Consider the following 16569-nt stretch of genomic DNA (forward strand, 5'->3'; position numbering starts at 1 on the left):
ATTTACAATTTTCCATAATGTTCATAAAATGTTGAGTAACTGTATAGATACTTTGGTTTACTTATCTTTTATGATCATAATAAAGTACATAGAGTTTTCATCTTCGTTCATGTCTAAAGCTAATTTCAGAATCCTGTCAATTACTAAACAGTTATGCATTATTTAGAAGCTCAGATTCTAAGCTGTTGTCACATGTCTGACAGCAGAGTGGAGATAAACCAATGTCTGTTTCCAAGGGCAACCACTAGAACTATAAAAGCAGCTATGTATAAATGAAGAAAATGTCATGGAGTATCTAAATATATCTTTTATACGGTTATATAGACTTGGACTATTAAATGCTGTTAAAATCAGGATTATACTTAAAGGTTAATTTCCATTACAGACAGTGATGGCATATTGCTAGGATATACCATCACTTTCTGATCGGTAGAGAACTGACTGTCGAGAACCCCCGCCAATCCTAAGAATGTAGGGGCTGCAGAACTAGTTTACCACAGCGTCCCCTTTACTGTTTTATCTAGACAGTGGCGCTCCCGGTGACACGCTGTACAGAGAACTGCAGTAGGGAATGGAGCCGTGATGCAGCACCTTGCAGAGCCAGTAGGGTGGAGTGACGCTGTGCGATAAAAAAAAAAAATGGAAGGAACGCAGTGCTAAAGCAGTACTGCATCCCTTCAAGCTCAATATCAGAAGGGTTCGAGTAGTTGTACCCACACCAATCAGATAGTAATAGGATACCCTAGCATTATGACATCCTTTAAATATTATTCACTGCTTCATACATTACACCTGAGTCATGCAGACAAACCTTAAACTCAAACAGGGCCAGATGGTGCCCATGGCAGGATTATTTTGGCACCCCCTCGCACAACCACCAAACATGGAAAAATAATGTAGGATATAAATACCTTCGCAAACTAATGTTTTTTCTTTATTGATCTAATGCATCTAAAATAAAAATGACGCAACTTTGCAAATAGTCTTCCCATTTTCTATAGTTTTTTTTTATCCGCAGGTTCTATGCAGACCTATGTGTCTCCATAGTAACAAACTACAAACAAACCCTGTATAGTCTGATCCTGCAATTATATTTTCTTCCCTCTGTCCCATACTTCTTGGCAACCTACCAATTGAAGATCGTGTTTTCCCCCTCTAGGTCATCTTACAATCATTTCTTCCCTCCTCAAGATAATCTAATGATAGTCTCTCCCCTTCACATTGTCTCTCCTCTCCTTTGCCCAGTATTATCTCCCCCTCTCATCCAGGTATAACATCCTACCCTCCACAAATAAAATATCTACCCCCCCCCCCCTAATCTATCATCTCTCCCCTTGCTTCAGGTATCATTCCCCTTCCCCCCTGTATCACCCCCCCCCCTCCAGTATCATCTCTCCCCTTGGTTCAGGTATCACTTCCCTTCCCCCCTGTATCACCCACCCCCCAGTATCATCTTTCTCCTTTCCAGGATCATCTCTCCCCAACCCATTATTATTACTCCCTCCCTACAGTATCATCTTTCCCCATTCTAGCATCATCTCTTCCCTCCTCCCGTATCATCTCTCCCCTTGCTTCAGGTACAATTCCCCTTCCCCCCTGTATCACCCCCCCCCCCCCTCCAGTATCATCTCTCCCCTTGCTTCAGTGATCATTCCCCTTCCCCCCTGTATCACCACCCTCCCTCCAGTATCATCTTTATCCTTTCCAGTATCATCTCTCCCCACCCCATTATTATTACTCCCCCCCCCCCCCTACAGTATCATCTTTCTCCATTCCAGCATTATCTCTTCCCTCCTCCCGTATTATCTCTCCCCTCCCCATTATCATTACTCCCCCAGTATCATCCCCCCTCCATTATAAACTTTCACCCCCTCCAGTATTATCTCTTCCCCAGTATCATGCCCCGCCAGTTTTATCATCGCCCATAGTAGGCAATTGTCTTACCCAATCATTGGCACCATATCCTCTATACACTTGCAGTATAGTACATGCAGCACAGGCTGTCAACAGCTCTTACCAACAGGTTTCTTCTCACATGTTACAAAGCACAGGAGCTGTAAGCGATGTCGGGTAGAGCTGCTGAGAGCTCCTGCTGCAAGTGCAATGCAACGGCACCCCCTGTACTTGGGGACGGGGTGATGCTCCCTGTGCAGCCACATAGGTCGCACACCTCTAAGGTGGGCCCTCAACCTGAATATAAAAGTAGACAAATTCAAATTAAAAGGGCTGTCTGATGAAGACAAACCCTTTGAGACTTGAATCTGGCCTAATGAGGAACTTATTGCCCTGGGTCTGGCTCCAGAAACCTCCAATTATCTACTTTTATCGCCGGCAAAAGCTGCAGCTGGTCACATTGTGCCAGTCATTCAAATGGATACCCAACCATGCAATAGACAGGAACAGGCCAATTCCGTCAGGAGGAGAGCCGCTCTGGCTAAAAGAAAGAGGTCTTCAGCCGGGGTCCCTGCTCTATGACATCCATATGTCGTAACAGGGCATATGAAAAGGTTTTTTTTTTTTGAGACAACCCTATTAATAGAGGAAACATAAAAAACACAAGTATAGAAGATCCTAGGAACTAGAAAATTGCTTCTCTGTTTTCATGATTACGTTTATCTGATAAGTCAGAAAATTAAAGAGTTGATCTAGTAACCGCTCTCACAGCTGCATTTTCAATACACCAAGAAGAAGATACATGAAGCACAGCCATCATGTCACTGATAGCTAAACAACATTCTACCATGGTACCTAAGTCAGGATAGAACTTACTGCATTGATCCGGACTTCAAGGACAGCTTTTGTTGTAACAAGCCCATCACAACTACCTAGCTGCCACTTAGGGCAAATACAGACGGACGTGAATAACGTCTGTGTGCTGCGCAGGGAAATCACGTGCAGCACACAGACCCATTGAGTTCAATGGGGCCGTTCACACGTGCAGGAGTTTTCACGCAGCGTGTGGGTGTTGAGTAAAACTCACTGCATGTCCTACATTGGTGCACTTTTCACGCACCTATCACCCATTGAAGCCAATGGGTGTGTGAAAATCACGCACCGCACACGGATGCACATCCGTGTGAGGTGCGTGATTGTGCGCATCAATTCAATTGAAAATAATAATAAAAAAAATAAAAAAAGATGTGCTTTGCGAGTGCGTGTATAACGCATGCCACTCGCAAAGCACTAAAATGCATAACGGACCAGATTCACGCGTGTTTTTCACACGCGTGAATCTGATATGCTCGTCTGAATGTAGCCTTACATTGTAAAAGTAAAAATTATTACAATATTTGCAATATCTAAAAAATAGATCTGTGCACAGCTGAGACATTTTCTAGTCAATTACATGGACTCCCATTAACTTAAACCTCTAATTCAATTCATTTGTGTGTTCTAGTTATTTTCCCTCCAAATATTAATATTCCTTAACACAAAGTGAATATTTTCTAAGTACTTCCAGAGTCATTTCTACCATTAGTACTTAGAATGTAAATCACAAGACACCTTCAATGTAGGTAAGAGAATACTGGAGTTCATTAATATTTAAGTAGAATTCTACTGTAAGATATGAACACGAGCGTAGCATATTGCTCTGCTATCAGCCATTATTGACTTGGCTAGGCCACCAGTAGGGTCTTCCACAGGATTACTGATGGATAGTATGTTAGGAATAGAAATAATGTCTTACCCACTTCAAGTCACAATCCCAAACATATGACAGATGGTATCATTTCAGCAAAGTCTAAAGGTGGCCATAAACATAATAAAATCCTAATAGTTGATGTAGGATCACTTATTACATTCAATTTTACAAATATACAGAGCAGTATAGAATAAACGTACTGCCTTTCTTTGCACTACAAAGCAAAAACAGACAATAAAAATCCTTGGGTAACGGACCTGACTAACTCATGTTTAGTGTATTTGTGTGTAGGTTCAGATAGCACCAGATATAGGGTGGAAGTGGTTTTTCACGGATAGGGGCCCAACCCAAATGATGAATATGAAAAGAGAGTATCCGGCACATCAATTTTAAAAAAGGTAATTTTTATTTTGTTTTTAATGCCAGTGGCAGAGTGTAACGTTTTGGTCAATACGACCTTCTTCAGGGCAGTGAGCCGTGTTGGGTATACTGTATGGACGAGCGCTTGTTGAAGTAAAAGCGGCCAGCTGCTATTACTTCAACAAGCGCTCGTCCATGCAGTATACCCAGCACGGCTCAGTGCCTGAAGAAGGTCGTATTGACCGAAACGTTACACTCTGCCACTGGCATTAAAAACAAAATAAAGGCGGACACAAATGTACTGAAAATAGTGGGGGGGGATTTTAACTCGGTAATGGATCCGGCTGAAGACAGGCAACGAAATCCCCTCGCACAATCTCTTGCAACAGACGACATCCTGCCGAACTTTACACAGGCCACAATGCTGGGGGATAGCTGGAGGCATATGAATCCAGATGGTAGAGAGTACACTTACTTTTCGTCACAACATAAATCATGGTCCAGATTGGACTATATTTTTTTGAGCTCACACTTGATACAGAGATTGGAGCAGGTGGACATAAAAAATATGGTCATCTCAGATCATGCTCCAATGAGCATAATGCTGACTGACACATACCCTAAAGGGGGGGATTTCATTTGGAGATTTCCGACAGTGCTAGCAAATGAGGAAGGATTCCAAGAGCTATTGAGAGGTTGGTGGTTAGAATATGACGGGGACAACGCGACACACAGAACAGAATATGCATTATACTGGGAAACAGCGAAGGCGGTACTGAGAGGGAGGATCATGGCTTATGCTGCATTCAAAAAGAAGCAAACGTTTCAGAAATATAAGGAATACAGTGATGGTCTAAGGGGGGCATATTCCAGCTTTCAGACAGACCCGAAGCCAGACAAACAGAGACAGTGGGTAGAAGCCAAGAGATTGTTCGAGGAGTGGCTAGACAAAAAGGAGAAATATGGCAGATCAATTTACGAGGCGGAGCTTTTTAGGTTTGGAAATAAGGCAGGGAGGCTGCTAGCAGGATTATCAAGGGGTTTTCGGCCGCGCTCACATATCACAAAGTTAAAAGATCATACTGAGCAGATGCACACGGATCCTAGGAAAATAAACGACATTTTGAAATCCTATTATCAGACATTATATAAAGAAGGACAGACGACAAACACTACACAAGGAGACCAGTTGCTTGATAGGTTAGATATGCCAACTTTGAGCACAGATCAATTAGACAGTCTTAATACGCCAATTACTATGGAAGAGCTACAAATGGCAATTAAGGGATTACCAAGAGGTAAAGCTCCGGGACCAGATGGATACCCGGCAGAGTTCTACAAAATAATGATAGAACAAATAACACCAACATTATTATCCTATTTTAACTCGTTGATGCAGGGAACCCACATACCAGCAGCGGCAAATATGGCGTACATAAAGGTATTACCCAAAACAGGAAAAGATCTTTCGCAACCGGGTTCGTACAGACCCATATCACTAATAAACCAGGACCTTAAATTAATATCAAAGATAATGGCAAATAGATTGGCGGTCTTGATGCCTCAGTTGGTGGGAACATCACAAGTGGGCTTTATCAAGGGTAGAGCTGCAGTCACTAACATCAGAAAGGTCCTGGGAGTGATGGATGAGATTAAAACTAGGCCATTGTCATGTGACCAACCAGCTCTGGTGGTCATAGATGCAGAAAAAGCCTTTGACAATGTTGAATGGCGATGGCTAAACATGGTCCTGGACAAGTTTAATGTAAAAGGGAACTTCAGACAGTATCTGAGAGCGCTGTATACGGAACCTACTGCAGCAGTCTGCACGCCGGGATTCAGGTCATCGACATTCGCATTACAGAAGGGTACGCGACAGGGATGCCCCTTATCGCCGTTGCTATTTGATCTGGCGCTGGAACCCCTTATCAAGATCTTAGAAGGTGATGAGTTATATTCGGGGATACACATAGGGGATAAGGAAGTGAAGTCAGCAGTATTTGCAGATGATATTCTTCTGTTTATGTCAAAACCCAATCTACACTTACAGAAGGTCTTTGACCTGATTAGGCATTATGGTTCTTTTGCGGGGCTTAGGATTAATCCGGCAAAGTGTGAGTTGCTGAGATTATCACAACATAATCATAGGGAAAACATAGAAATTCAAAAAACAGGTATCAAGGTAGCGACATCACACATAACATACCTAGGGATTAAGATAGGGCAAACGGCAGAAACTCTGTATAAACTCAATTACAAACCGCTTTTCCAGAAAATAACTAATGAACTTATTAGATGGGCAAATTTGCCCCTTTCGCTATTTGGTAGATGTCATCTGGTTAAGATGATATCTTTTGCAAGAATGCTGTATCCACTCCAGACATTGCCCATTTTATTGAAACATAAGGATGTGAAGGACTTTAATACTAAAATATCGAAGTTTATTTGGGCAAATAAAAGACCCAGAATCGCAATGGCTAAATTACAAGGCTATCACTGGCAAGGCGGGATAAATATACCACACTTAAGGGGATACAATATAGCCAGCTTATTTAGACATGTGGCGGACTGGCTGCAGCATTCTAGTCACTATTCAAATTACGAGTTGGATAAGGCACTGGCGGGACCTCATGATCTCGTCTCTTTACTACATACTAGACTAACATCGCTTCCTAGACATGTAAAGGGATCAGTGCTACTGAGAGATACTATAATGTGCTGGAAGGAGGTGAGGAAAAAGATGGGGCTGTCATATCAGTTATCCAAATATCTACCACTATGGTCACACATAGAATTTCCAGTGGGGCAATCGAGTTCTCTATTCACAGCATGGAAACAAAGGGGAATTGAGACAGTAGGCAATGTACTTCATGCTACGGAGGCCAGATTATATACATTACCGGAATTAGTAGAGAAATTTGGAATTTCCCCGAGCCATTTCCTTCAGTATTTACAAGTTAAATCGTTCTGCACAAAACTGGTAAGGAATTTGGAATCAGAAATTACAAATAATGCATTTGATGAGGTGATTGGAGATGAGACACATAGGACGTCACTGTCGATGCTTTACAAAACAATAAGAGAGTTGTACATCCGAGTAGCTCCGAGAGACCAGTTTGCATACTGGAGACGCACCTTGAACATGCAAGACGTTAAAAGTCCTCTTTTGGAGGGCTGGAAGGTAGTGAGGAAATGTGTGGTGAATGAGGTGTGGAGAGAATCACACTTTAAATTAATGCATGCGGCAATTTATGCTTTCAATATTCCAGCAACGATAGCTAATACCAGCAGAATACATGCTTGTCCAAAATGTAGTCAATTAAATACTGATTTATACCATGGCATATGGTCATGCCCAGAGATACAAAAATTTTGGAGGAAAGTTTTAGATTATGTTCAGCTACTATGGAACAGAGAGATACCAACAGACCCTATGTTGTTGCTCTTTCACTATAAGGCTGTAGCTAGTGCAGAAGTAACAGAGATTCAGATGCATATTCCCCCACTGATGCATATAATATTTCTTGTAGCCAAAAGATGCCTGCTAAAAGGATGGATTGAAAGCAATATCCCCTCAATACACCATGTAACTCAGCAAATGAGAGTCTGTATGTATTCAGATAAAGTAGAAACGACAAAACATAAGAAACAAAGAACCTCAGGTTTTTTCAAACGATGGAGGCCATTTATAGAACAGTTGCCTGCAAGAGAGATAGGGGAACTGATGGAGAACTTCAGATATACTTCTTGGTATCTTACAGAAGATATTAAAGGTACTCTGGGAAGCTTGAAAGTGCATTGATGGAAGGGAATGAATAGAGGAAAGGAGAGGATGAAAGACCAGGGGAAGATAGTGGACAAGGAAGGGGCTTAAGTGAGGGCCAAGACAGTAGGGCGTTGAGTTCAAAGAGACAGGGATATAATAAAGGATAAGCTTACTAAGGTACAAGGTCTTTGATGTGCTCAAGAAAGGGAGACAGAATATAATAAAATGATGTTAACCCAAGGAACGACAAGACCTCAAATATTGCACTGTGTACGCTCCTGCGTGAGTTAAAGAAGACATCTGTCTGAATGTAAATATAATGTTGTGTTTGAAGTGTATTATGATTGTATGAAAACCAATAAAAATGTTTTTCAAAAAAAAAAAAACAAAATAAAAATTACCTTTTTTTAAATTGATGTGCCGGATACTCTCTTTTCATACTCATGTTTAGTGTAGTCAGAACTCTCAGTTATGTGTATGCAGTCGCCTGTTTCACAACACAATGGGCTTCTCTTCCCCAAAGGACCTGTTCACACAGAGTTTTTTGCAGGCAGAAAAAAAATTGCCTCAAAATTCCATCAGAAATTTTAAAGCAGATTCTGTACGGCTAGTGTTGTTTTGACTTTTTTTCTTCACTGCGTTTTTTGCTAATCTAATGTAAATCCGCAGACAAAAACTGATGCAAAAAACGCTCAAAGAGAACACTGCAGGTTTTTCTACCTCCCATTGGATGGTCAGAGGTGGAAACCGCTCAAAGAGAGTGCATGCTGCTTTTTTTTTATGCCAGTGGCCAAAAGTCGCCCGGGAAAAAAACGCCTTGCTTCCCATTGAAATCAGTGGGGGTGATTTGGGCCATTTTTTTGGCGCTGATTCATCGCAGTTTCCACGTCAAAATCAATGCAAAAAGACTCTGTGTGAACTGACCCAATGATTGTATAATTGTGGAACAGACAACTGCATAAAGAAGGAATCAGACTACACTAAGAAAAAGAGAAAATAGAGATTTATTTATTTATTTTAAATGTTTTATTCATAGAGACCAAAGTAGGGCAACTAAAATATGATAAATCACATTATAGTAAAAGAAAATTATAAGCTGCTATGTAAAATTATTACCCAATGTTGTGTAAAAAGCAACTACACTTTAATGATAAGGCTCCCTGCATACTTGGTGGATAAGTTGCAGATTTTCCAGCCCGATATGCGGGCAGAAAATCTGCAGCGGAAGACTGTCGCAGGCAATTGGATGGGATTTAAAAAACAACCTCCTACATATGCTGATGAACCTTTTCCCGCACGAAAATTAAAGCATGCTGCGTAAGCTCTCTCATTCTGCCAACTAGACCACCTTGTATTGCTTTCTTTTTCCAGTGTTCGTCATTTTACTGCTTATTTTCTATAAAGTGGAAACCGAGTTTTCCTTTTATCATTATACTTCGCTGGATCCTACCTTTCTTCTTTCCATGCCTGTTTGGGCCTTAATGCCAAACCATTTTCTTTCATTTTTTTCATCCTCACATTCCAAGAGCCATAACCTTTTTCACTTTTCCGTTAGTAGCTGTATGAGGGTTTGTTATTTGCCAAATGAGTTGTAGTTTTTATTGGTACAATTTGGGATACATATAACTTATTGATTAACTTTTATAAAAATGTTTGAGGGGGAAAGCAAAAAAAAACAAAACAAAAAAAAAACAACTAATAAGTCATGTTTTTTCTACGGGTCTTTACGATTGTGACTGTACCTAATATGTATTTTTTTTTTACATGGACCCATTTTTTATTAAATCGAATAATTGTTAATGAAAAAAGGGTTTAATTGATTTATTTATTGGGTGGGTACTTTTAAATATTTATTAAACTTAATTTTACTTTTTTTTGCCCCTCTAGGGGACTTGAAGCAGTGATTCTTGTATAATGCTTTGGTATACTTAGTATTCCACAGCATTATTGCCTGTCAGTGTAAAACTGACAAGCAATCTATTGGGCTATGTCTCTATTGGGACATGCCTCTGGTGATGAAAATTTGTGGGGACGAGCGACTGGATTAACGAGCACTCATCCATATACATAAGTAATTATTGCTCCAGGTGAAAGGAGCAAACGAACACCGATCAACGAGCTGTCTCATTGATCGGCGTTCGTTTACACAGGAAACGTCGAGCTGTATAATACTTAGACTTGTGCCTCTGGAAAGATAAGGGACTTAATAATGTAATTTGTTTGAGAATGACAGACTTAATTTACAGACCTTTAACAACTCTATCAGGTCCCCATAAGGATTTTTACAAATATCTTGAGTTTGACATTTTTGGCTCTCGACGGATCAATCCTTGGTCAATGTGAAGCCTGCGATATTCAGTAATTGGTCTAATCCCACGGTCACTGGCAGGGTTTTAAATGACAGTTTACAGCTTAATCTCGCGAGATTAAGCTTGCTGGGCTGTAAATTTCACACAAACGTTACCGAAGTGTCAGGATTCTGAATAGACATCACGTCCTGGCTGGTAGTGATGTCTATTCACTGTCAGGACACTTCAGTAACGTTAATATATGATTAAGTTACTGCACATAGTGATCTAGCAAGATCACTATGTGCTGAGTACATGAATGGAGAGAAGTGTATGACGCTGATTGGTCACTGATTGGTCAGCATCATACACTTCCCTCCACAATGCCCACTTGGTCAAAAGTAAAGCACGCCCAGTTGGTCATTAAGAAAGTCATTAGCATAAAGCTAATATAGGTCATAACTCCGTCAAAAGTGATAGTTTTTCTAAATAAAAAACACTGCTGTAATCTACGCTACAAGAACACTCTAGCCCTCATTTATTGAATGAGCAACCATGAATTGTAACACAACATGCATTTTTCTATCGCCTTTTCGACTATTCCGTTAACAAAAAAGAAAACCTCATGAAATGTAATTACCTATTGGCAGAAAGCTTGTTTGCGATGAATCCTCCTGGTATCTGGGTCACAATATATCCCCAAAAAAACGATCCATGGATCAAGCCAACTGTCTCTGGATCCCAGTTAAATTGGGCTATCTGTAAAGAGAAGTTTGTAGATACATGTGCTGTGAAAAGGTTTTCATAAACAATACGTTTACCAAAGGAGTAGCTTTCACATATCAACAATAGACCTAGAATCTGTAAAGGATCTGCCAGACACAGCTTCTGTGTCGACTCCCGTGGGTAATCAGTCTGCACCTGCTCCTAAGTCTGAGAGAGTGACACGATTTCTGCCAGTCAGGCTGGGAGGCTGAGGAGTGGGAGAGCCTATCACAGCCTGGCCAGAGGGAGCTAGCTCCCGCCCTCTGTCTATTTCCTGCTCCTTCTTTGCCTGTGATTCTTTCCTGTTTCCTGGCTCTGCTGCTCCTGCTATTATTATTGACCTTGCTTCATTTTGACCCTGGCTTTACTGACTACGCTCCTGCTCTGCGATTGGTACCTCGTACACTCCTGGTTTGACTCGGCTCGTTCACTACTCTTGTTGCTCACGGTGTTGCCGTGGTCAACTGCCCCATTTCCCTTAGCTTCTGTTTACCCTTGTCTGTCGTGCACTTATTGAGCGTAGGTACCGTCGCCCAGTTGTACGCCGTCGCCTAGGACGGGCCGTTGCAAGTAGGCAGGGACTGAGTGGCGGGTAGATTAGGGCTCACCTGTCTGTCTCCCTACCCCATCATAACAGAATCTTTCCAGAAAGAGACTTATACTCTTATTTCACTTAGTAAATAAAAGTGGAAAATGTAACATTCCGAATTGCAGTGATAAATATTATGTCATTGTTTTTATTGTAACAGAAAAGAACCATCTCACTGGATTGGCAGGGTATTATTCTTTGGAGAAGAAATTGGTTGACGTTCACTACAAGGTATAGTATATGATACCAATGACTCACCTGAATCTCCGGTTTCCCATCAACATAAACAGTATTGTTATTCACCATTTCCACAATGGCCACACCAAGGTTACATCTAATTCCAAAGGAAATACAAAAGCCCAGCCCACTCATGATGGCAATTATGTAACGTTTGGGCAGTCCGCAGCAGTAGCAGTCAAATCTGGGTGGTGTGTGGGTGGGGACGTGTATTGGTTGTCCATCTTCATTCAGTTCTATGTTGTCCTCCTCAACATTTCTTCCATCAATTTTCCTTATTGAGACAGAAAATGGGTTATTTTGGATATTATATGATCTAACTTTGTCATCAATTTATCTACAGTGCTGTCTAAAGTGTGAAATATTCTATTAAAAAATACATAATATTGTATACAAATGTTAACTATTTACATATTGTTATAATTATACTCAATATGAAAATTACTATTCAAAATGACATTTAGGGCCTGTTCACATCAGCGTTGGCTTTCCGTTCAGGGGTTCCGTCGGAGGTTTCCGCCGTGGAACCCCTCAACGGAAAGTCAAACTGAAACCACAGCTTCCGTTTGCATCACCATTGTTATCAATGGTGATGGACACATTGCTAATGGTTTACATTTGTCACTGTAGTCGACTGCGCTATTGGTTCCGTCGAAAAAACGGAAACCTGCCGGAATGGTGACAAACGGTAACCATTAGCAATGTTTCCGTCACCATTATTAACAATGGTGATGCAAATGGAAGCAAAGGTTTCCATTTGACTTTCCATCGAGGGGTTCACCCAGCGGAAACCACTGACGCAACCCATCAACTGAAAGCCAACGCTGATGTGAACGGGCCCTTAGAGAACCTGTCATCTCTCCTGACATGTCTGTTTTAGTAAATATTTGTAATCCCCATAAAATTACAATTCTGAAACATCCTTTCTTGGAACTCTTTGTGTCGTTCTTTTGTTATTCCTCTTAGACATGTATGAATAAACTGAAAACTGGCTGTTACCATTCCCCTTGTCAATGGGGCGTGTCCCTACATGCACTGATACCAGTGGCGTAACTACCGCCGTAGCAGCAGTAGCGGCTGCTACGGGGCCCGCGGCATGAGGGGGCCCGTGTCGCCCGCCGGCACAGGCCCCCACCATGGCCGCAGGCTCCGCTAGCAGCCGCTATGGCTGCTACAGCGGGACGCCACTGATCACTACGGCAGAGCAGGGAGGTATCTCCCCGCTCTGCCATTAAACAAAAGGCATGTATCCCCTATCCACAGGACAGGGGATACATGTGTGATCGCTGGCAGCGATAGGGAGAACGGGGGACTGAAAGTCCCCTGAAGTTCTCCATCACAAACCTCGGACTTCCGGGTTCTGTGTCGGCTCCTCCGTAGAAATGAATGGAGCGCCGGTCGCGCTTGTGCGCATGCGTGACCAGCGCTCCTTTCATTTTTATTGAGCTGCCGACACAGACGCCGGAAGTCCAAGGTTAGTCATAGAGAACTTCAGGGGACTTTCAGTCCCCCGTTCTCCCTATCAATGCCAGCGATCGCACATGTATCCCCTATCCTGTGGATAGGGGATGCATGTTATTTGTAGGACACAACAACACTGTAGGTCGCATTTTTTTGGGGGGGGGACGGGGACGGGACGCTGTACGGCGTTCCCTGCAGGGGGGGGCGCTGTATGGCGTTCCCTGCGGGGGGGGCACTGTATGGCATTCCCTGCAGGGGGGGGCGCTGTATGGCGTTCCCTGCGGGGGGGGCGCTGTATGGCGTTCCCTGCGGGGGGGGCGCTGTATGGCGTTCCCTGCAGGGGGGGGCGCTGTATGGCGTTATCTACAGGGGGGACTGTATGGCGTTCCCTGCAGGGGGGGGCTGTATGGCGTTATCTACAGAGGGGACTGTGTGGCGTTATCTATAGGGGGGCTGTATGGCGTTATCTACAGGGGGGCTGTATGGCGTTATCTACAGGGGGGGGCTGTATGGCGTTATCTACAGGGGGGCTGTATGGCGTTATCTACAGGGGGGGCTGTATGGCGTTCTCTACAGGGGGGGGCTGTATGGCGTTATCTACAGGGGACTGTGTGGAGTTAACGCCATACAGCCCCCCTGTAGATAACGCCACACAGTCCCCTGTAGATAACGCCACACAGCCCCCCCTGTAGAGAACGCCATACAGCCCCCCTGTAGATAACGCCATACAGCCCCCCCTGTAGATAACGCCACACAGTCCCCTCTGTAGATAACGCCATACAGCCCCCCCTGTAGAGAACGCCATACAGCCCCCCCCCCCTGCAGGGAACGCCATACAGCCCCCCCCCCTGCAGGGAACGCCATACAGCCCCCCCTGTAGATATCTACAGGGGGGCTGTAAAAAAGGCACTATCTACAAGGGGGGGGTTGTGTGACTCCCAGGGGAGGGGGGCCCCAGTCAAAAGTTTGCTATGGGGCCCAGTTTTTCCTAGTTACGCCCCTGACTGATACTGTGCAATAAGAGCGGTTAGTGTCAAACTGTGTAGGGACACACTCTTTTGACAAGGGAAATGGTAATAGTTGTCAATTTATTTATACATTTACAGGAGGAATAAGAGAGGAATAGCACAACGCATAATTCTAAGAATTGTTATGTCATGTGAAATACAAGTATGTTCTTAAACCATTTATGGACTATCCTTAGGTTTTAAAGGGGTTATGTGGGAAGCGAAAAGTATTAGCTGTGTACTCACTGCAGTAGGTGAGTACACTGCTAATATACATTCCGGTCCCCCATTGCACTGATTATTGGATTCTAATAGATTTTTATAGCGCTGGTTATAAACCAGAAGTCTACTTGCACAATCTTCCTTCATGACGACATGACTCTTCGTCATGTGAGCGAACCTGCTGTACTCTATGTACAAGCAGTAGCAATAGTTTCTGCTTGTACATAGATTACAGCGCAGTCGGTCACATGATGAAGAATCGTGTCGTCATGAAGGAAGACTGTGCCACTAGACTTCTGGCCCCCCGCCAGCGCTATAAAAATCTATGAAAATCTCATAATCAGCGCAACCGGGGACTGGAATGTATATTAGCAGTGTATTCGCCTACTGCAGCAAGTACACTGCCAATCATTTTCGCTCCCCACATATCCCATTTAATCTGAACGGGGATAATGCAATGAAATCTAAATGAAAAATTTGTGATTACTGCAATACCAACAAATGTTACAGGAAGAATCGATGTCTATCCATTGCTCCTGAAACATTGTTTGAAACACTGAGCACATGTATATGGACTGCCTTGAGCCACAACGTGTGGTGCTTTGACCACCAATGCCAATGTCCATATAATGGTGCCACCGAGGATGATATTCTCATAGACTCACCTATATTTTATCATGTAACTTGCAACAAATGCATTGACAAAAATTCCATGGAATAGATAGTAAACAAGTATTTTTTTTATTCCGTTAAAGATGCAATTGTGAATGAAGTTATCATAAATGCTGTGACAGTGACATCTAATCTATAAAACACACAAACATAGGCCAGTTGTTTTATAACCTGTGTATAATTATAAGGTAATGCTATTAATATAAAGACTGGATGGATTTGTGATACTCTGTGCTTTATATAAAACTGCTTGCTTTTGATTTTTTGCTGTTTTTTTATTTGTTGATGACATTTTTAGGCACTACATTTGAAACTAGAGTTAAAATCAATGTGACACTGTATTGTACCAAACACACTATAAAAATCTTTCAGTACTACAATTGCTTTATCACAATAATTCAGGGTTGGAAATGAAGTGAAATGTCCTCTTTGCTCCCTATAGCAAATTTAAAAATTTGTATTATTGTCAATACTGTTCCTACAAACCCATTTAGATTAAACATAGGATGTTCTTATACTTCATTGTGTGACTTGTAACCAAACTGAAAAATAATAATACAGATTTATCTGTAACACAGATATAATTATAGTAATAGAAACATTGGTTACTAAAACTATGCTTAATTCACGATTAATCATTTTAATTGCAGATGAATTTGGCCATAATTTTGTACAAAACGGTAAATTTTAATGTGGTCACTAATAGACGAATAAAATGTATCCCATGATAAAGAAAACGAAATGAAACCAAGGTACACACGATATCAACATTATACTTGTATGTGGTATTGTGAATTATTGTTTAATTGACACATTTTTTGTGGTAAAATTTATTTTTATAGAATTAATTTATAATTTAACTTCTTAAAAGTATAGGTTTAATTAATTTATTAAGGTGTTGAGGTTTTCAAAAAATATTAAAAACACTATTTTAGAATATTTCAACATTTTCAAGTCTTCAGATTTTCTAAGTTTCATTTTATAGCTTAAGACTAAAGAGTTATTGTGTAATGTTGTAATAATAATACTATGAATAAAATCGTATATAGTTTTTGCACAGATACAAATATATTTGAAAAAGTATAATATAGAGAATTAAATCATAAAAATAAGTTCTACTGACCATAAAAAAAAGGTTACACATAAAATGTTAAAATGCAAGTCATAAAATTTGAGTGGAATTCACTTTTTATTACAATGTTAGGACAGACTAGAAACAAATCAGTAACTTAAAAAGAATAAAAAAAATCATCGAAAAAAAATGTCTTACCTTTGAATGTGACCCAAGGAGTCACCTATCGTGTTCTTCGCCTCTTCTTTCCCTGGATTGAAGATCTTCTCTTTGAAAGAGTGGAGTGCTTGAAACGGCATTGTACAAGATGTATTTATCTTCGCAACTCTACAGCAAACAACTCATCTTCACCCTTATGTTTCACGTACAACTATCTCTGCCACCTTCATTAAAATGGCTAAACAATCAACACCACATCTTTGCAAGGGTTAATCCCTTAGCCAATTAGACCTTTATTTCCATTTATAAGATTTAAAAAAAATGGAGT

The 16569-nt window shown here is 41.5% G+C and overlaps 1 protein-coding gene across 1 annotated transcript in view; it reads right to left on the bottom strand.

Moving 5' to 3' along the window:
- SLC17A8 (solute carrier family 17 member 8) overlaps positions 1–16431 on the bottom strand; it is a 54257-nt gene extending 37826 nt beyond the window's left edge. The window contains exons 1-3 of the mRNA XM_075856703.1: positions 16281–16431; positions 11670–11922; positions 10698–10816 (exon numbers count right to left, since the gene is read on the bottom strand). Of these exons, the coding sequence (XP_075712818.1) occupies positions 10698–10816; positions 11670–11922; positions 16281–16381 (473 nt within the window). The 5' untranslated portion in view covers positions 16382–16431. The remainder of the gene's footprint in view (positions 1–10697; positions 10817–11669; positions 11923–16280) is intronic.
- Positions 16432–16569: the final 138 nt, after the last annotated feature.

The sequence above is a fragment of the Rhinoderma darwinii genome, chromosome 3, assembly GCF_050947455.1.
Source record: "Rhinoderma darwinii isolate aRhiDar2 chromosome 3, aRhiDar2.hap1, whole genome shotgun sequence".
NCBI lineage: Eukaryota > Metazoa > Chordata > Amphibia > Anura > Rhinodermatidae > Rhinoderma > Rhinoderma darwinii.